Source organism: Hemitrygon akajei, chromosome 9 (genome assembly GCF_048418815.1).
Source record: "Hemitrygon akajei chromosome 9, sHemAka1.3, whole genome shotgun sequence".
Lineage (NCBI taxonomy): Eukaryota > Metazoa > Chordata > Chondrichthyes > Myliobatiformes > Dasyatidae > Hemitrygon > Hemitrygon akajei.
The window spans coordinates 65,950,168-65,971,991 of NC_133132.1; the positions used below are offsets into that span (position 1 = coordinate 65,950,168).

Here is a 21,824-nt window from a genome sequence, read left to right on the forward strand (position 1 = left end):
TGGTTACAGTTGGAGGAAAATTCAGTAATGGGGTTTTCGTTAGCTTCTTTATTAGGAGTTCCTCTTCCGTTTTTGTTCTCCAGAATAGGTAGACAAGCTCTTAACCCTATTGTTAAACATACTTTAAAAATTTGGTTTCAATTTCATAGATTTTTTGAATTAAATGATTTTTTACTTTCTAGTAATATTCTTTCTAATTTCTTTTTAAGCCATCAACTTTGGATAAGGCTTTTTTAACATGGAAAATTAAGGGAATTAAAACTTTTTTAGATTTGTTTTTACAAGACTGTTTAATGTCTTTTTCACAGTTAATGGATAAATATGATATCTCTAATACACATTTTTTCAGGTATTTACAGGTTAGGAATTTTTTACATGATTTTTTACCGAATTACCCCTTGGCCTACTCTTTAAATTTGGCTTATGTTATTTTTCAGTATAAACCTTTTCAAAAATGATTAATAGCAATCATTTATAAACAGTTAATGAATGCTCGCATGTCGCCGAATGATAGGGTTCAATGTACCTGGGAAGTAGAACTTCAACATTCACTTTCAGATAATCAATGGAGTAAAATTTATTATTTAGTCAATAATTCATCTATTTTTACGCACACCATATCTTAATTCAGTTTAAGATAGTACACAGGGCCCATATGTCCAAAGATAAATTGGCGCATATTTTTCCTAATATAAGCCCTATTTGTGACATATGCAATGCAGAAGTGGCTACTCTAACTCATATGTTTTGGTCATGTGTAAGTTTAAATAATTTTTGGAGGGATGTGTTTGGAATATTATCTAAAGTTATAGATATGGATATTCAACCTAATCCACTTACAGCAAGTTTTGGGATTATTCCAGAGGAAGCAAGCAAAGCTTCTGTCCAACATGTGATAGCTTTTTCAACTTTACTGGCTAGGAGAGTTATTTTGCTACACTGGAAAGAATCCAACCCACCAACTGTTTTCTATTGGCTCTCCTCCATTATGTCATGTCTAAGCTTGGAGAAAATTAGAAGCTGGACATTTGATACATCCTTTAATTTTGAACAAGTCTGGTGACCCTTTATTCAATATTTTCACATGATTTAATTTATTTTTATTTATTTATTTTTCTTTATTCTCTTTGGGGAAAATCCTTATCCATGAAGGTTCGGAGATGACTGGAAGGATGTGTTTTTTTTTCTCTCTCTTTTTTTTCTAATTTTATCCTCAATTGGACTGCCCAATCTTTCTTTTTCTTTTCTTTTTTTTCCTCTTTCTTCTTTTTTTGTTTCAGTTTAGTTAGTGGGTTTTTTTTCCTTATCAATAAAATTTCCAATTTTTTTTAATGATTCCTATGAGGAGTTGTAGTTTTTTTGACCATTGTATATATAACAGCATAATATTTTACTTATTTGATTTTGACATTATATACTTTGTTTTTACTATTGCTGTTTATTTGTCTTTTATATTATCTACTTGTTAAACTCCTCTTCCAATTTGTATATTCTTTATTTAGAAATCAATAAAAAAGATTGAAAAATGAAATGAAATGAAATGACTCCTGAGGAAATAGAGGCTTTCTTTGCAACTACATTTATATGATGGGTCCAGAATAGTGACATCCAGGAATTTAAAGTTACTGACACTCTCCACCTCTGATCATCCCATGATTACTTGCTCATGGATCTCTGGATTCCCTCTCCTGAAATCCACAATCAGTTCCTTGGTCTTATTGACACTAAGTGAGAGGTTGTTGTTATTACATCACTCATCCAAGTTTTCAGTCTCTCTCCTGTATGTTGATTCATCACACAACAGCCCACAACAGTGGCGTCATTGCTAACTTGTATATGGTGTTGGATCTGTACTTACCCACACAGTCACAGGTGTAAAGCAAGTAGAGCGGGGGGTAGTACACATTCTTGTGGTGCTCCTTTGCTGATGGAGGTACATTTTTCAATCCTTATTGACTGGGGTCTACAAGTGAGGAAATCCAGGATCCAATTGTACAAGGGGGTATTGAGGCCCAGGTCTTGGAGTTTACTGATTAGTTTAGAGGGGATGACGGTATTAAATGCTGAGCTGTAATTGATAAAGGGCATCTGATATATGCATCTTTGCTGTTCAGATGTTCCAGGGTTGTGTGAAGAGCCAATGAAATGGAATTTTCTGTAGATCTGTTGCTACAGTAGGATAATTAGAGCTGATCTTAGTCACCACTCAGACCAGAGTGGATATGCTTCAACACCAGCCTCTCAAAACTCTACACCACTGTACAATTGTCATTGAGACAGGTTGAAGCAGGTAGGTACCACACACTGCTGGAGCAAGGGGTTGAAGATCTTCGTGAATAAATTAGCCAGTTAGTCAGCACAGCTCTTCGGTAATCAACCAGCTAATCTGTCTGAACCAGATGCTTTCCTTGGATTCACTCTCTCGAAAGCAGCCTGCATTTCATCTTCAGCTGTCTAGCATCCCTCGTTGATCCCAGTCTAGACAGGAATCTCCACTTAATTTGTGAGATGGCTTTCTTTACTTTATTTTACTTTATTGTCACCAAACAATTGATACTAGAGCATACAATCATCACTGCGATATTTGATTCTGTGCTTCGCACTCCCTTGAGTACAAATTGAAGTAAATATAATAAAAATTTGAATTATAAATCATAATTAGAAAATAGAAAAGGGAAAGTAAGGTAGTGCAAGTCAGGTCCGGATATTTGGAAGGTACAGCCCAGATCTGTTCAGCAGTTTTATCACTGTTGGAAAGAAGCTGTTCCCAAATTTGGCCATACGAATCTTCAAGTTCCTGAACCTTCTCCCAGAGGGGAGAGGGACAAAAAGTGTGTTGGCTGGGTGGGTCATGTCCTTGATTATCCTGGCAGCACTGTTCTGACAGCGTGCAGTGTAAAGTGATCATACCAACATCTCCAGTAGCATCCTTGATCTCCAGACTTGAATGCCTGTGATCTGGCTCTCAACAAATTATTGATTTCATTGTTCAACCAAGGCTTCTGATTAGGGTAAACCATGAATGATTTTGTGGGGACACACTCATTCATAGCTGCTTTTATAAAGTCTGTTACAGCCCTGGTGTAGTCATTCAGGTCCTCAGATGAGTTACAGAACACAACCCAGCTCACTGACTCAAGGCACCACTTAGTTGTCTTGATCTCTGGAGCTTTGCTTTTTAAGCTCTGTCTGTATTCAGGTAGTAGGAGTACAGCCAAATGATCTGACTTGCCAAAATATGGTCTCATAGTCTATCAGAGGTCTACTGTGTTGGAAGGATGTTGAGGCTTTGGAGAGGGTGCAGAAAAGGTTTACCAGGATGCTGCCTGGTTTAGAGGGCATGTACTACCACGAGAGGTTGGATAAACCTGGGTTGGTTTCTTTGGACCATCAGAGGCTGAGGGGAGAACTGATAGGTTTAAAAGGTTATGAGAGGCATAGATAGAATGGACAGAGAGTATCTGTATCCAGGGTTGAAATGTCTAGTACCAAAGAGCATGCATTGAAGGTGAGAAAGGGTAGGTTCAGGGGGGATATGAGGGTTGAGTTTTTTATTCAGAGTCGTGGATGCCTGGATTGCACTGCCTGGTATGGTGGTAGAGGGAAATACATTTGAGGCTTTTAATTGACATTTGGATAGGCACATGGATGCAAGGAAGATGGAGGGATATGGCTATGTTCTATAATAATGTAACCTCAGTCTTTTAAATTCTATTCTCCCTGAAAGTAATAAATCCAAAAGCTTTTTAACACTTTTATAACTTTACTAACTTACAATACAGCTTTCTAAAGAACAGGCTAAATTTCTACTTTCCTTCAGTAGCTCACACAAATATATCACACAAAGTTAAAGAGACTATGAAGGCTTTAGAAAAGGTGCAATAAAAGAGTTCCAGACCTGAGGGATTTCAGTGACTAGATTAAATGGGAGATGTTTTCTCCCGAAAGAAAGTTGGGAAAAGATTTGATAGTTGTATACAAGATCATGATGGTTTTAGATGAGATGATAAGGTACTAGCGAACCAAAACACACACCAATGGTCAGATGATATAGTGTTTGGAGGTGGCGTGAGGAATGAAGGGTAGTAGTTGTGTGAATAAAGAAGTTGAAGAGAAATTTGCAGGACTCTGGGGAGCTGCTGAGATCCTATGATTAATTTCCTCTTAACTATTCTGCAAGTGTCCTAATGTATAATTCCTAATGTATAAAGTTGCATTCATCCTCAGTGTTGTACTCTAGCAGATACTTGCAAATTTTAAGAATGAGTTTTGATTAGCCATTTTAAAGTCCAAATTAACAGTTTGGACTGATTCTTCAGGAAAGAAGACTTCAAAGTGATCCAATAAATTTTTTTAGAATTATTAATCATAATGTTCATATCTGCTGCTGATTACAAAAGTGTTTCAGAGGTTACATCAATAAACTAATGCAAATAATTTAATTTGTTTCATAGGTTTTTAGACTTTAGAACATCATAAAAACTGTTTAAACAAACCTGAATAGTGTGTGAGTCACTAGCTTGGCCAAGGATTTCCAATAATGCTGGATCAGAGACAAAAAAGAATCGTGGAAATAGCAGTCTTTTCTTTTCCAAGTATCTGCCAAAATATGAATATAAAATCATATGGAAAATCAGAGAATGCTATCTAACTCTAAATTTTCAAAATTGATTGTTTTGCTATAATTGATAGATAGCAGATTTCCATTGGGGTTGCTATTAACAAATCACAGGAATATATGCAGTGTAACACTTAAACATTATTGCTTGGGTTGTCGGAAATAGTGTTTTTAAAATATCAGTAGCACACTATGGTCAAGAATCCTAACATCAGAAAAATAATTAAAATTAAGCAATATTAAAGGAAAACTGCATTTAACAGTTCTTTGAGGAAGTAATAAACATAATGGATGAAGGGGAACAAGTAGATTGTGTTACACACAACACAGAAACAGCCCTTTGAACTGGTGTGTCCATGCTAGTCCTATTTGCCTATATTCAGCTCACATGCACCTAAACCTTTCCTATTCATGTACTGTATTTGTCTCAATGACTTTTGTGTTGTAATTGTACTATCTCTACTACTTCCTCTCAAAGTTCAAAGTAAATTTATTATCAAAGTATATGTTGCCATATACTACCTCAAAATTTGTTTTCTTGCAGACATTTACAGAAAAAATAAAGAAATACAATAGAATCTATGAAAAAACATACATAAATGAAGAATGACAAACAACCAATGTGCAAAAAAAGACAAATTGTGTGAATTGAGAAATTCTGCTAACACGATTTGTAAGAAGTCCTTGAAAGTGAGTCATGGAATCAGTTGTGGTGAGTGAAGTTATTTAAGCCAGATCAGTAGCCTGATGGTTGCAGAGTTATAACTGTTCCTGAACCTGGTGATGTGGGACCTAAGGTTTCTGTACCTCCTGTCTAATGGCAGTAGCGAATAGCATGCATGGCTTGGATGGTGGGGTGATTTTGATGATAGATGCTGATTTCTTGTCCCTGCACTCCATGCAAAGGTACTCAGTGGTGGAGAGGGATTTGCCTGTGATGGCCTGGCCTATATGCACCACTTGCTGTATTCTTTTTATTTCCTGGGGATTGGTGTTCCATACCAGGTTGTGATGCAACCTGTTAGGATACTCCCCAAGAATCAGAGATCAAGGATTAACTTTATTGGCCATATATTTATGTGTTAGGAAACTGTTGTGGTGAATTGGCGCTACATACAACGGAAAAGACAACATTCAATAATTATTCAGAATAATGAATTACATTAAAAAGATATAAAATAAAATGTGCATAAGTACATTAATATCAGAATGTATTTATAATATTAACAGTACTATAAAAAGTGGGTTAAAGTGTTTGCAGTGCAGAGGCTGAGGTAATAGATGGGGGGTGGCTCACTAGAATGGTTGATTAGATTAACTGCCTGGGGGGATAAACTTTTAAGATGACATGAAGATTTTGTTTTAATAGCCCTATAGGGCTTTCCAGAAAAGAGTTTTAGGAAAAGGCAGTTTACTGAGTGGGTAATGTCCACAGTGATTTTTCAGCCTGCTTCTTTGTCCTGGACACATATACACACAGTGGTCACTTTATTAGCTACTTCCTGTACCCAATAAAGTGGACACTGAGTGTATTCTTGTGGTCTTCTGCTGCTGTAGCCCATCCACTTCAAGGTTTGATGTGTTGTGTATTTAGAGATGCCCTTCTGCACTGTTGCAAAGCATGGTTATTTGACTTATTGTTGCCTTCCTGTCAGCCTGAACTCGTCTGGCCATTTTTTTCTGACCTTTCTCATTAGCAAGGTGTTTTTAGCCACAGAACTGCCATTCAATTGATGTTCTTTTTGTTTTTGCACCATTCTCTGTAAAACCTAGATATTGTTGTGCATGAAAATCCCAGAAGTTCAGCAATTTCTGAGATACTCAAATCACCCTGTCTGGCACCAACATTTATTCCACATTAAAAGTCACTCAGATCACAATTTTTTCCCTTTCTGATGACACTAGATAACAAATATTTTCAAAAGTGTTGCTTCCTCAGAAAATTTCAGCAACTTCCTTGAATGCCTTCCATGTGATTTTCTCCGGTCCTACTGGAAGTACTGCAAATTGCCTGTCATTGATGACCTGTTTGATTTGTGGACCAACAAATATGTCTTCCTTAATCTTGGCATCAGTTATTCTGAATTGAAATAACAAATAAAGGCAACTTCCAAAAAGTGGCAGGTGATAGTGAAATTTCATGGTGACTTTTGTTATCAGCAGCTCAAAATCCATAAGATACACCCAAAAGTATTCAGGAATCAAAATCTTTGTTGTCTAATGTGGTTAGTCTGAACAACTGAACTTCTTTACTATGTTTGCATGTATCACGTGAATCTCTTGACTATTTGGGAAAAAAAGAAAAAGGGTGACAAATACAGAACTGAAGGTGTTATTTTTCAGTGCCGTATATGAAATAAGGTAGATGATCTTGTAGTGCAGTTAGAGATCAGAAGGTATGATATTGTGGTTATCACAGAGTCATTGCGGAATAACAATTGTAGTTGGGAGCTTAATATCCAAGGATACAAAATCGACTGAAAGGACAGGCAGGTAGGCATAGGAAGAGGAGTAAAAGAGAGGCAAGAGCAGATATCGGACCGCTGGAAAATGACATTGGAGAGATAGTAACGGGAGACAAGGAAATGGTGGATGAACTGAATATTTTGCATCAGTGTGCACCATGGAAGACACTAGTAGTGTGCCAGAAGTTCGAGGGTATCAAGGGGCTGTTGCTATTACTAGGGAGATGGTGCTTGGGAAACTGAAAGGTCTAAAGGTAAGTAAGTCACCTGGACCAAGTGGACTACACTCCAGGGTTCTAAAAGATATTGTGGAGGCATTAGTAATGATCTTTCAAGAATCAATAGATTCTGGCATGCCTCTAGAGGACTGGAAAATTGCAAATGTCACTCCACTCTTCAAAAAGGGGAGGAGGCAGGAGAAGGTAAATTATAGGCTAGTTACTCTGACCTCAATGGTTGGGAAGGTGTTGCAGTCAATTGTTAAGGATGTGGTTTCAGGATACTTGGAGGCACATGATAAAAATAGATCGAATTCAGCATGGTTTCCTTAAGGAAAACTCTTGCCTGACTAATCTGTTGGAATTATTTTAAGAAATAACAAGCAGGACAGATAAAGAAGAATTGGTTTATGTAGCGTCACACACAAAATGCTGGTGGAACGCAGCAGGCCAGGCAGCATTTATAGGAAGAAGCACAGTCGACGTTTCAGGCTGAGACCCTTCATCAGGTCTCAGCCCGAAACATTGACTGTACTTCTTTCTATAGATACTGCCTGGCCTGCTACATTCCACCAGCATTTTGTATGTGTTGCTTGAATTTCCAGCATCTGCAGATTTCCTCATGTTTGCGGTTTATATAGCGTACTTGGATTTTCAGAAGGCCTTTGACAAGGTGCTGCAATGAGGCTGTTAAACAATTTAAGAGCCCAGGGTATTACAGGAAAGATACTTGCATGGATTGGCAGGAGGCAAAAAGTGGGACTAAGGGAATCCTTTTCTGTCTGGTGGTGTTCCATAGGGGTCTGTATTGGGACCACTTCTTCTTATTTTGTAAGTCAACGATCTGGATGATGAAATTGATGATTTTGTGATCAAGTTTGCAAATGATACAAAAATAGATGGGGGGCAGGTAATATTGAGGAAGCAGAGAGGCTGCAGAAGGATTTACATTGATTAAGAGAATGGGCAAAGAAGTGACAAATGAAATACAGTGTTGGGAGGTGTATGGTCATGTTCTTAGATCAAAAGAATAAAAGCATACACTGTTTTCTAAACAGGGAGAAAATTCAAAAATCCGAGGTGCAAAGGGACTTGGGAGTCTTTGTGCAGATTTCCCTACAGGTTAATTTACATGTTGAATTGGTGGTGATGAATGCAAATGGAATATTAGCATTCATTTCAAGAGGACTAGAATATAAAAGCTGAGCCTGTATAAGGCACTGGTTCAGCCTTACTTGGAGAATTGTCAGCAGCTAGTGGGCCTGTTATTTAAGAAAGGAAGTGCTGACATTGGAGAGGGTTCAGAGGAGATTCACAAGAATAATTCCAGGAATGAAAGGGTTATAATTTGAGCAGCAATTGAATGCTCTGGGCCTGTACTCACTACAATTTAGAAGAATGAGGGGGGCATCTCATTGAAATCTATTGAATGTTGTAAGGCCTAGATAGGTTGTTTTCTTTGGTCGGGGAGTCTAGGACCCAAGAGAATAGCCTCAAATTAGAGAGGTATCCATTTAGAACAGAGATGAGCAGGAATTTCTTTAAGAGGGTGGTAAATCTGTGAAATTCATTGCTGCAGATGGCTGTACAGGCCAGGTCACTGGGTGCATTTGAGGTGGAGGTTGATTGTTTTTTGATTGGTCAGGTGTGAAAGGTTATGGGGAGAAGGCAGGAGAATGAGATTGGGAGCATGGAGCAGACTCAATGGGCCAAATGGCCTAATTCTGCTCCTATGTCTCATGGTCTTATGTATCATGGTGTTGTCGCATGATAGGCTGTTTAGATACTTGCATTAATAAGTAGGAGTACAGGTGTACCTTATAAAATGGTCACTGAGTACAAGTCCTACAGTGATGATAGGCTGCAGCCAATGACCTTTTTCTGCTGTTCTTCCAGTTTGCTTTAATTTCTGTATATTATGGGAAGATGTTGCACCAAACCAGACAGTAATGGCTAATGTGAAGATGTTCTCTATGATGTCAGTATAGAATTGCACCAGAATGTTCTGCAACACACCTATTATTTACAGGCCCTCAATCTAAAAGATATCCTCCTCTACTATCCTCTGCCTCCTTCCACAAAGCCAGTTGGCTTGCTCACCTTGGATTCAATGTGAATTAACTTCTAAACCACCCTATCATGAGCAACCTTGTCAAAGAACTTCCTGAGGTCCATGTAAAGCATGTCTACCATTTTGTCTTTGTCCTCTATTATATATGAGCATACCATGCATGTATTACAAGTTTAGTGTCAACAACAGAATTCAGTGAGAAACTTTGCTCTCATACACTTGTAATAATGTTTCCTAATTCTAATTATTCTTCACCAGCATGAAACTTATCAATGTTCCTTCATTTTAGAAGAAAACATTCCTGTAATTCACAACTTAATAGCGCAACCCAGCAAGTTGACACACTACCACCATTTCAAGGGTAATTAATTATCATCAGAAATACTGAACATGCCAGGAACTCAAATATGTATATCTTTAAAGAAAGTAATTATAATGGATGCCATCAAATTTCCTTCCTTTCAAAACAGAACCACTTTAGTTTTAAGGAAATATATCTCACTGCCAATAAACCATACATTAAGAGTGGATACAGATTCTGTAACCTTTACCCTGTTAGTGATTTCTGGCAAATTTCCAATTGCTCCTGTAAGTGAGGAAGAAGCTGCCCCATAATGTCATCTCCTACACAGCACTGGACCACAGCTGGAATTTCATGAGCTCGTTGCATAATTTTTATCCATGATTTATCAACATTATGAAAACGTTTTGCTTCCTAGATTAAAAAAAATACAATACAATCAGTTACAACTTTACAAGGTAAGAACTTTACTGGAATGTAGAAATTGCATTGGCATGACTGAAAAACATCAGATCAAAAACAAAGACAGTAATAGAAAATATAGGAAAAGGCACATCAGTTCCTCTACTTTGTTAGGAGTTTGAAAAGATATGGTAAATCTCTATTTCTGGCAAATTTCTATTGATGTACAGTGGAAAGCATTCTGACTGGTTGTATCACAGCCCAGTATAGAGGCTCCAAACCAGTCAGGATTGTAAAAGACTGCAGAAGTTTGAAGACTCAGCCAACTCCATCATGGACTTAACTTATGGGTATATGGACTTGAGTAAGGCTTTTGATAAGGTACCATGTGGCAGGCTGATATGGACGCAAGGGATTCAAGGCAAGCTGGTGAGGTGGATTCAGAGTTGGCTCAAAATGAAGCTGAAGGTGATGGTTGAAGGTCGATTCTCTGACTGAAGAATGTGGCTAGTGGGAAGCACCAAGGTCACTGTCAAGATCTCCAGTATTCATAACATATGCAAATAATGTGGATATGAATAATTAGCAAGTTTGCTGATGATATTAAATTAAGTTCAAAGTATTTATTTATCCAAGTACATATACATCACCATATACAAATCTGATATTCATTTTCTTGCATGCATTCATAGTAGATACAAAGAAACATCATAGAATTGATAAAAAAACTGCACAGAACAAGACAGATAAGCAACCAGTCTACAAATGCAATACATAAGTAAATGAGCAAAAAATATTTAGAACATGAGATGAAGAGTCCTTGGAAGTGAGTCCAGAGGTTGCGGAAATAATTCGGTGTTGGGGCGAGTGAAGTTGAGAGAAGTTATCCCCTCTGGTTCAAGTGTTTAATGGTTGAGGGGTAATAACTGTTCCAGAACCTGGTTGTGCAGTTCTTGAGGCTCCTATACTGTCCTCCTGATGGCAGTAGTGAGAAGATAGCATGACCTGGATGGTGGAGGTCCTTGATTATAGATGCTGCTTTCCTTTGACACCACTTCATGTAGATATGTTCAATTATGGGGAGAGCTTTACTTGTGATTGTCTGAGCCATATCCACCACTATTTGTAGGCTTTTCCATTCAGGGGCATTGGTGTTTCCATGCGAGGCTGTGATACAAAGTCACTATGTCCTCCACCACACATCTATAGAAGTTTGTCAAAGTTTTAGATGACATCCCGAATTTTCTCAAATTTCTACAAAAGTAAAGGTGCTGCTGTGCTTTCTTTGTAATGGTACTTATGTGCAGAACCCAGGACAGATTAGGGAGTCTTGTTGAAATTGAATCAGGTTGCAATGAATTGCAAAGTGGTCTTGCTCTCTTAGGGAGATGGACTGAGGAATGGCAAATGGTTTTTAACTTAGCTAAGTGCAAGGTGATGCATTTTGGACATTCAAACCAAGATAGAACCTGTACAGTAAATGGCAAGGGACTGACAAGTGTTTTGGAATGGAAGAACTTGAAAGTACAAATGCACAGTTCATTGAAAGTGTCTACGTAAGAAAACAAAGAAATGAAGAAGATACTGACTTTCAACTTTCAGGGCATCAAGTTTAGGAGTAGGGACAATGTGTTGCAGTTATATATGTTGTTGGTAAGAATGCATTTGGAGTATCATCCAATTTGATTTTCTGCCTCTATACTCAGCTTGTATTTTGAATGCCTAGATTAATGCTATTTGTTACCTGTGGTAGCTGTTTGGAAATATCTCCTCCAACAAAAACAGCTTCCAGGTAAATCCACAGATTTTGAACTAAAAGCCACTGTTCTATTATAGTCGTGCACACTGTCAGACTGTGCACCCAGGTTTGAATATCCTTCTTGTAGTAAGAATTATACCTGTAGCAGAGAAAAACATTTGGGAAAGTATAAGTGGATTAGAGTCAATTTTTTAGAAAAATACATTTCTATTTAGTACATTTGCTGAGCCAAAATGAGTTTCAAGTTCAGGGCACTATTAAGACTCTGTTATTTGTTAGAAGTATGTTTGAAGAAGTGTAGGCAGGCACGCTGAGTATTCTTCAGTCAGATAACACCAGTGCACACATGGGAGGATACATATGTGATTTCACACAATTGTCCCAAACCTGAAAGCTTCATAATCTGATCACGCAGAGTCATAAAACATGGAAACAGTCCCTTTGGCCCAACTTGTCCATGCTGACTATGTTGCTCAGTGATCAAGTCTTATTTGTGTTCCTGTTTGACCCATACCCCTTTAAATCTTTCTTATTCATCTACTTATCTTAACGGCTTTTAAATGTTGCAGACGTGCCTGCATCGGCCTCTTCTTCTGGCAGCTTATTCCAAATATGCATCAGCCTTTATGTGATGAAGCTACCCCAGAAGCTGCAACAACCTTGCACTTAACATCAGTAAGAGCAAAGAACTAATTGTGGATATCAGGAAGGGTAAGGTGTGGGAATACATACCAGTCCTCTTAGAGGAATCAGAAGTGGAAAAAGTGAGCAATTTCAAGTTCCTAGGTGTTAATACTTCTGAGGATCTATCCTGGGCCCAGCATATCAATGCAGCCACAAAGCAGGCATGGCTGTGGCTATATTTCATAAGGAATTTGAGGAGATTTGGTATGTCCATAAGCCATAAGACAGAGGAGCAGAATTTGGCCATTTGTCCCATTGGGTCTGCTCCACCATTCAATCATGGCTGATCTTTTTCCACCCCCCCCACCCTATCCCTGGCCTTCTCCCCATAACCTTTGATGCCATGTCCAAGCAAGAACCTGTCAAGCTCTGCCTAAATACACCCAACAACCTGGCTTTCAGAGCTGCCTGTGGTAAAAAAAATCCACAAATTCACCACCCTCTGGCTAAAGAAATTTCTCCTCATCCCTGTTTTAGGACATAGAACATAGAAATCTACAGCACATTACAGGCCCTTTGAAAGGCTCACAATTTTGTGCTAACCATGTAATCTACTCTAGAAATTGCCTAGAATTTCCCTACTGCCTAGCCCTCTATTTTTCTAAGCTGCATGTACCTATCTAAGAGGCTCTTAAAAGACACTATTGTATCCGTTTCCACCACTGCCACTGGCAGTGCATTCCATACATCCACACTCTCTCTGTGAAAAAGTTACCCCTGATATCCCTTCGGTACCCATTTCCAAGCCATCAAGTTAGCCATTACAACCCTGGGAAAAATCCTCTGGTTATCCATACGATCAATGCCCCTCATCAACATATACACATCTATCAGGTCACCCCTTATCCTCTGTCACTCCAAGGAGAAAAGGCCAGTTCACTCAACCTATTCTCATAAGGCATGCCCTCCAATCCAGGCAACATCCTATTAGATCTCCTCCTCTTCCGTCCTGTAATGAGGTGACCAGAACTGAACACTATACTCCAAGTGGGGTCTTATATAGCTGTAACATTACCTCACGGCTCTTGAACTCAATCCTACGGTTGATGAATGCCAACAAACCATATGGCTTCTTAACAACACTGTCAATCTGTGCAGCAGCCATTAATATTATATTCTCTCTTCAAATCTGACCTACCAAAATGAACCAGTTCACACTTATCTGGGTTGAAGTCCAACTGCCACTTCTTAGCCCAGTTCTGCATCCTATTGATGTCCCGCTGTTACCTCTGACAACCCTCAAGACTTTCCACAACACCCCAGCCTTTGTGTCTTCAGGAAACTTACTAACCCACCCTTCTACTTCTTTATCAACGTCATTTATAAAAATCACAAAGCGGAGGGGTCCCAGAGCAGATCCCTGCGGAACTGACCTCCATTCAGAATATGAACCATCTACAACCACCCTTTGCCTTAAATGGACATCCCTCTATACTGAGGCGGTACCCTCTTGTCCTGTACTCCCACACCATAGGAAATATCCTTTCCAAATCTACTCTGTCTAGGCCTTTCAACATTTGAAAGGTTTCAATGAGATTCCTCCCTCATCCTTCCAAATTTCAGCGAGTATAAACCCAGAGCTATCAACGTTCCTCGTGTGATAACCCTTTCATTCCCGGAATCATCCTTGTGAACTTTTCTGAATCTCATCCAAAACTGTTCACAATACTCAAGGTGAGACCTCACCAGTGCCTTATAAAACCTCAGCATCATATCCTTGTTCTTGTATTCTAGACCTCTTGAAATGAATTATAACATTGCATTTGCCTTCCTAACCACTGACTCAACATGAAAGTTAACCTTTAGGGTGTTCCAAGACTCCTTGCAGCTCAGGTTTTTAGATTTTCTCCCCATTTAGAAAATAGTCTGCACATTTATTTCTACTACCAAAGTGCATGACCATTATATTTCATTTGCCACTTCCTTGCCCATTCTCCTAATCCATCTAAGTTCTTCTGCAGCCTACCTCTTTCCTCAACACCTCTTGCCCCTCCACCAATCTTTGTATCATTTACAAACTTGGCAACAAGCCATCTATTCCATCATCTAAATCACTGATATACAGCACAAAAAGCAGTCCCAACACCGACCCCTGTGGAAGAGCACTAGTCACTGGCAGCCAACCAGAAAAGGATCCCTTTATTCCTACTTGCTGCCTCCTACCAATCAGCCAATGCTGTAACTGTGCCAGTAACTTTCCTGTAATCCCATGGGCACACAAGCAGCCTCATGTGTGGCACCTTGTCAAAGGCCTTCTGAAAGTCCAAATATACAACATCCACTGCATCCCCTTTATCTATACTACCTGTAATTTCCTCAAAGAATTCCAACAGGTTCATCGGGAAAAATTTTTGTTTAAGGAAACCATGCTGAATTTGTCCTATCTTGTCCTGCATCAGGTCAGACCGTGGGAATTTCTTAGTTCTCTCTAAGTCTCCAATACCTCCTCCCTGATAATCCTTATGTTGCCTGAGACACACCATTCAATTTCCCCCATTTCCATAGCTTTCATCATTTTCTTCATAGTAAAAGCTGAAGAGAGAGATTCATTAAAAATCTCTCCCATTTCAATTTGATCCCCACACAGATAGTCATACTGATCTTTTCTCTCCCTAGCACCCTTTTACTTTTAGTGTACCTGTAAAATCTCTTTGGATTTTGCCTTAGTCTGCCCCACCCCCCCCAAGCTCTCCCATATCCTATTTTGCCCTCCTAACTTGTCTTTTGTGCACTCCTACATTTCTTGTAGTCATCAAAAGATCACTAGTTGCAAATTACACATACACCATGTATGCCTCTCTCTTTTATTTAAACCAGCCTCAAATTCTCCTGTCAGCCAGGGATCCTGAAGCCTGCCAGCACAACAGGAACCTGCAGGCTCTGAGCTCTTGACATCACTCTTTTAAAGGCCTCCCACTTGGTAAATACCCCTTTCCTTGCAAAAAATCCCAGCAAATCAACCTTTGAAAGATCACACCTAATGGCTCCAAAACTTGTTTGGTGCCAGTTCAGGATTTCATCTGTGAATCAGTCATATCATTCTTCATAATTGTTTTAAAGCTAAAAGAATTATGGTCACTGGACATGATGTTCACTGACAGATGTTTTTACCTCATCACATACCTCATTCTCCAGGAGGAGGTCTAGTGTTGCACCTCTCTAGTAGGTGCCTCTATATATTGATAAAGAAAATCCACACATTTCATAAATCCCACTCTGTCCAAGTCTTTCACACTATGGTAGGCACCGTCAATATCACAGAAGTTAAAATCTCCCACTAATTATATCATTTATGTATACAGCTAGCTGCAATCTCTCTACATATCCACTTCTCAAATTCCCTTTGACTATTCAGGGGCCTGTAGTACAATCCCATTGGATTGACCGTTCCTTTGTTTTTAAGTTCCTTCTATATTCCTCATTGCATGATTCCCTCACAAATATCCTCGCGAAGGAACATTATTAAGCCTTAATCATGAAGACAACTCCCACTCATCTGCTTCACTTGTAGCATCTGTATTCTGAAACACTGAGTTGCCAATCCCATCATTCCCTCAGGCATGTTTCTGTTATGGCTATGATATCCCACACCTTAGAGACAATTCACATCTTAAGTTCATCTGCCTTATCTGTTAAGCCTCTTTCATTGAAATAAATGCAGTTTATACCAATGATCTTTCCTCTCCCTTTACTGTGCTCCTGTCTATCCTAACGACTAAACTTCAACTCATTGGCTAATGTATTATCCCCTGATTTCTCTTTAGCTACACCACTGTTCAGGTTTCCACCCCCTGTAACTCTTTTTTAAACCCTCTCGAGTAACACTAGCAAATCTCCCAACCAGTATATTGATCTCTCTCCAGTTCGGGTGCAAACCATCCCTCTTGTAGAGAACATCCTTCTCCCAGAAGAGATCCTAATAATCCCTTCCCCTGCACCAGCTCCTCAGCCACACATTCATTTGAGCTATCTATTTCTATCCTCACTAGCACATGCCACTGGCTGTGATCCAGAGATCAGTCCACTTAAGGTCTTGCTTTTTAAGTTCTCATTTAACTCCCAGTAGTCACTGCACAGGATCTCATCCTTCTTTCTACCTATACCATTGATTGGTACATGTACCATGACTTCCGGTTGTTCACCTTTCTCTTTGAGAATGCTCTGCAGCTGCTGAGAGTTCTACACTATGACCCTGGAGCCCAGGAGGCAACACATCATCCTGTCATCTCATTTGCAGCCATAGAATCTCCTGTCTGTCCTATTACCACCGCTCAGTCTGACTTTTCCCTTACCCTTTCCCTAAGCCTCAGAGATGGTCTCAGTGCCACTAACCTAGCTTCTGCTGCTGTGTCCAGAAGGTTCATTTCTCCTTCCCCCTCCATCAGTATCCAAAGGGGTATATTTGTTAATGAGGGGAATGGCCACCGAGAAACCCTGTGCTGTCTCTCTCTTCTCCTTACTTCTCCTGGTGGTCGCCTAACTATGTACAGCATACACCTTAGGTGTGACTAACTCAGCTCATGTCTATGAAGCTTTTAGCTTTTCAGATAAGAATGTCGAAGTCCATCATCCTATTCCAATTAACCTTTGTAAGTTCCTACCTAATACTGTCAAAATGTGCATTCTCTTTGTTTAGAACTTGATCTTGTTCCTTCGCATAACTAATTTAAAACTGATTGAATTACTATTTATTAATTGCTATTTAGTCATTTAGAAATTTGGAAATGTTACACAGGAGGGTTTAAACTAGATTGGTAATGGAGTTGGAGTCTGAGCTGAAACAAGCAATGAAGCAGTAGCCAGCAAGAGCAAATCCAGTATTCATGATAGTTATAGTAGAATTAGGTAGTAGTAGTAGGCCTCCGTTAGTCTCCATAGACCATGGATTTGCACCTTGGAAAGTTTCAAGGTTTTTTTTAATGGAAGACTGGCAGTTGCCCAAGCTGCAAGTCTCCCCTCTTCACGCCCCAATGTTGTCCAAGGGAAGGGCATTAGGACCCATACAGCTTGGCACCAGTGTCGTCACAGTGCAATGTGTGGTTAAGTGCCTTGCAAGGACACACACGCAGCCTCAGCCAAGGCTCAAACTAGCGACCTTCAGATCACTAGACGATCACTAGATCACTTGGCCACTTGCAGGGACAGGAATACTCAGTTAAACTGCTTTTAGTTCAATACTCAAGGTTTAACAGGTCAGAAAGAGAGTATTGGGTTTGAGCTCTAGAACGTTATACCAGAAACATGGTTGAAAAAGGGTAGGTTTGGCAGCTCAATGTTCAAAGAAAATTTATTATCAAAGTACATATTTATCACTATATATAATCCTGAGATTAATTTTCCTGCAGGCATACACAGTAAATCTATAGAATACTACCTATAGCAGAATCAATGAAAGATCTATTAAGGTGCAGAAGACAAAAAACAGCGCAAATGCAAATATAAATGAATAACAATAAGTAATGAGATAACAAGATAGTGTCCTGAAGGTGAGATCATCATTGTGGGAACATCTCAATGGATGGGCAAGAGAGTGTAGTTATCTTCTTTGTTCAAGCCTGATGGTTGTGGGTCATAACTGTTCTTGAACGTAGTCCTGAGGCCCTTGTACCTTCTACCTGATGACAGCAACAAGAAAAGAGAGTAGCCTGGGTGGTGAGGATCGCTGATGATAGGTGTTGCTTCCAGAATACAAATGCCATAGGTGTGACAAAGGTTCAAGTAAGTGAGGAGGGAGTGTAGTCTTTTTAATAAGGGAAGATGTAATAGCAGCACTTAGAGGTGACATTCTTGAGTATCATCCTGTGAAAACATCTGGGTAGAATTTGGAAACAAGAAGGGGAGGGTCACTCTTCTGGGTCTGTATTATAGACGTCCTAGTAGTCGGCAGGAATTAAAGTGGTGTGTTGAGAAATTACTCACAGTTGTAAGAATAATAGTGTTTTATTAGTGATATTGACTGGGACACCAAGGTGTTAATGCCATGAACAAGATAGAATTTGTGAAATGAGTCCAGAAAAGTTTACTGACTCAATACATAGAGGATGCTACTTGGGAGGTGCAATGCTGGACTTCCTCCTATGGAATGTGCTTGGGTTAGCCAATGGAATAGTGAGTGATTTGAGGCTCTGGTCAAGAAAAAAAAAGGATATATTCTCTTTAAGGGATTGAGAAAATCCCTTGATGACTATAAAATGATTAAGAATACTCCAAAAAAGGAAACTTGGAGAGCAAAGGAAGGGTGTGAGATGGATCTGGCAGTTTCTATAGCTACAGTGCCTATAAAAGTATTCATTCCCCTTTGAAGTTTTCATGTTTTGTTTTACAATATTGAGTCACATAGCAAATTTAATAGGGCTTTTTTTTGACACTGAACAACAGAAAAAGACTTTCTTGTGTCATGTGAAAACATATTTCTACAAAGTAATCTTACATTATACACCAGGGTGCTCTCTTCAGTTACCTGATGAGGTAACCATAGCCTTTGGCCAGCAGCAGATGTCATCAGGTGCTGCCCAACCTTCATAGAGAGTTTCAACCCTTACTACAACACTTTCCAGCTGGCAGGTCAGCAGTGGTGGCCAAGTCACTGCCCACCTGCTCCTGACTTTCAGCTCAACTCTTCTTGCCTGCTCCATATCCAACAAGAGGCTCTTTCTGCCTCCTCCCCCATCCTGTGAGCTGCTTGATTTTTTCCTCTTTTCATCAAGGCCCAGCGCAGACAGCAACCTCCTTGCAGACTTTGCTGGGAACCCTCTACAGCTGATCTTCATGGGGAATATTCAAGTTTGCCATCCTTTGATCCTACACTCCTGGACTAAGAACTGGTATTTCAGGGCCTTCATCTCGTGTGCCTCCTTGCATCCTTCCTCCCATAGTACTGTGAGCTCCACCAGGATAATTTTCTTGTCTTCAATGGACCACAGTACAGTGTCTGGTCAAAGTGTGGTTTTCACCAGCTCTGGGAAATGTAGCTTCCTCCTCACATTGACCCTAATCTCCCATAATTTGGCAGTTTGCAGCAGTTTGAATTTAGGCCTCTTTGATATGACAGACATGGCCCTCTCCTTGATGAAAATGACTGTCCTGTTTGCCTCTCTGCCAGCTGGTCTCTTTTACACCTCTCCCGCTCCAGTGTGTCAGCAAGGGACAGCAGGCTCCACCTATAGCATCGTTCAGCTGTTTTGCTTCCTGACAGTATGTGTGCCAGTAAACCCCGCTGATGACAAAACCTGCAGTTAGGGTCATCTGTCAGCCCCCATGCGTGCAGCTGTGGTGATGTAGGGAGAGTATCATATACAAACCACAGGAGGAAAGAAATGTGGAAGGGGTCCAGTTTCCAAAGCTCCACTGAAGAAGATCCCATTTTGTACAAGTGCCCAGTGATTTCCCCAACTTCTCTGCCCTTCCTCCTTGTGGTTCCGTACCTCTGCCTGGATGATACCACACCTATTCCTTGCACTTGCACTACCCCATCGTTGGAAGTGTGCAGAGCCGAGGTTTTGCCGTCCCTGGCATAGCTTGCCAATGAAGTCTCTTAACTGCAGGGAGCTTACTACCTGGTCCATGGCCGAGTAGGCGGCCCATTTTCGTCTCGATTTTGTTCTGACTCCAACTTGGTTTAGTTTGTCATCAGAACCCCTCAGGGTTAACACAACTCTACACTTTGCCAACTTGAACTCCTCCACACCGATGACAATGGCAGCCATAGCTGGGCTGATCTCATGTAGAGCCCCACTGAAGAAAAACTTGAGGGGAATCCCCAGCCACCTCCGCAGATGCTTATATACTTTCCTCAATGCCTTCTACAGTGGTCATGGGAAATTTGTACACCATGAAAAGCCAGAGCAGCCTTGGTAGAAGACCATGTTGGTACAGCCATGTCTTAAATTTATCAGGGAGTCCAGTTTCGTCGATTTTCTTCAGCTACTCCTCAGTCTGCTTTACAGTGTCAGTGATGTTGGTGCTGTCCGTCATTGATGCATTAAACCACTTTCCAAGAAACTTTACTGCGTTGTTCTCTATGGATGGAATGACCTCTCCCTGTACTTGAAGACTGAAGCTGCTAGTAACCTTACCCTTTTTGATCATCATGTATCTGGACTTCCTGGTCTTGAAGGTCATTCTAGCACAGGTAGCGACATTGTCCAGGGTTTACAACACCCATCTTGCTTGAACATGGGTTACAGCGGTTACTGCAATGTCATTCATGAACCCCTGTATTTCAGGTTGTCGGATGCTGGGCTCCAACACTGGGTTTCAGGTCACGTCTGGGCTGATGATATGAGGAGCATGACATGAGAAACAAGATGGGAAAGATTGTACAGCTGGTTGGAATCCCTTTTTGGAGGTCTTGCCACCTGGTTGTAAAGTAGGCTGAAGTGAAGCACCGCTTGAATCTTCCTAGGAAGCTGGTGACCATGTCTTTCATAACTGGCGGGATATGGCAGTGGTCCAGGCCAACCAGGACATGTGGAATTGATCCATAGGCGTTTGCTAGGTCTAACCAGGCAACTGTTAGGTCACCTTTCTTCTGCCTATTACAGCTATATAGGATCCTGGTCAGACTCCACTTGGAGTACTGTGCTCAGTTCTGGTCAACTCACTACAGGAAGGATGTGGAAACTATAGAAAGGGTGCAGAGGAGATTTACATGGATATTTCCTGGATTGGGGAGCATGCCTTATGAGAATAGGTTGAGTGAACTCAGCCTTTTCTCCTTGAAGTGACGGAGGATGGAAGGTGACCTGATAGAGGTATATAAGATGATGAGAGGCATTGACTGTGTGGATAGTCAGAGGTTTTTTCCCAGGGCTGAAATGGGTAGTACCGAGAGGGCACAGTTTTAAGGTTTTTGGAAGTAGGTACAGAGGAGTTGTCAGGGATAAGTTTTTTTTATGCAGAGAGAGGTGAGTGCATGGGATAGACTGCCAGCAGCGGTGCAGGAGGTGGATACAATAGGGTATTTTAAGAGACACCTGGATAGGTACATGGAGCTTAGAAAAATAGAGAGCTATAGGTAACCCTAGGTAATTTCTTAAGTAAGTACATGTGGGCCAAAGGGCCTGTACTGTGCTGTAGGTTTTCTATGTTTCTAGGTTTCTATGGCCTCACCGATCAATTGGCTGATTATTAAGGTGTGTTCAAGGCAGCCAGAAAAGCTTGGGATGCCTCCTTTCTGGACAGATGTGTTGATATAGTGGTTCTCCATTAAGTAAGAGGTCAGCCTTCTCGCAAGCACTGAGAAGAATATCTTGCACTCCATGCTGAGGAGAGAGATTGTCCTATTTCCAGAAGGCATTTGATAAG

General features: G+C 40.3%; 1 protein-coding gene across 1 annotated transcript in view; it reads right to left on the reverse strand.

Moving 5' to 3' along the window:
* LOC140732658 (dynein axonemal heavy chain 8-like) overlaps nucleotides 1-21,824 on the reverse strand; it is a 952,247-nt gene that overhangs the window by 462,650 nt on the left and 467,773 nt on the right. Inside the window, exons 36-38 of the mRNA XM_073055351.1 lie at nucleotides 11,820-11,973; nucleotides 9,924-10,087; nucleotides 4,497-4,599 (exon numbers count right to left, since the gene is read on the reverse strand). Of these exons, the coding sequence (XP_072911452.1) occupies nucleotides 4,497-4,599; nucleotides 9,924-10,087; nucleotides 11,820-11,973 (421 nt within the window). The remainder of the gene's footprint in view (nucleotides 1-4,496; nucleotides 4,600-9,923; nucleotides 10,088-11,819; nucleotides 11,974-21,824) is intronic.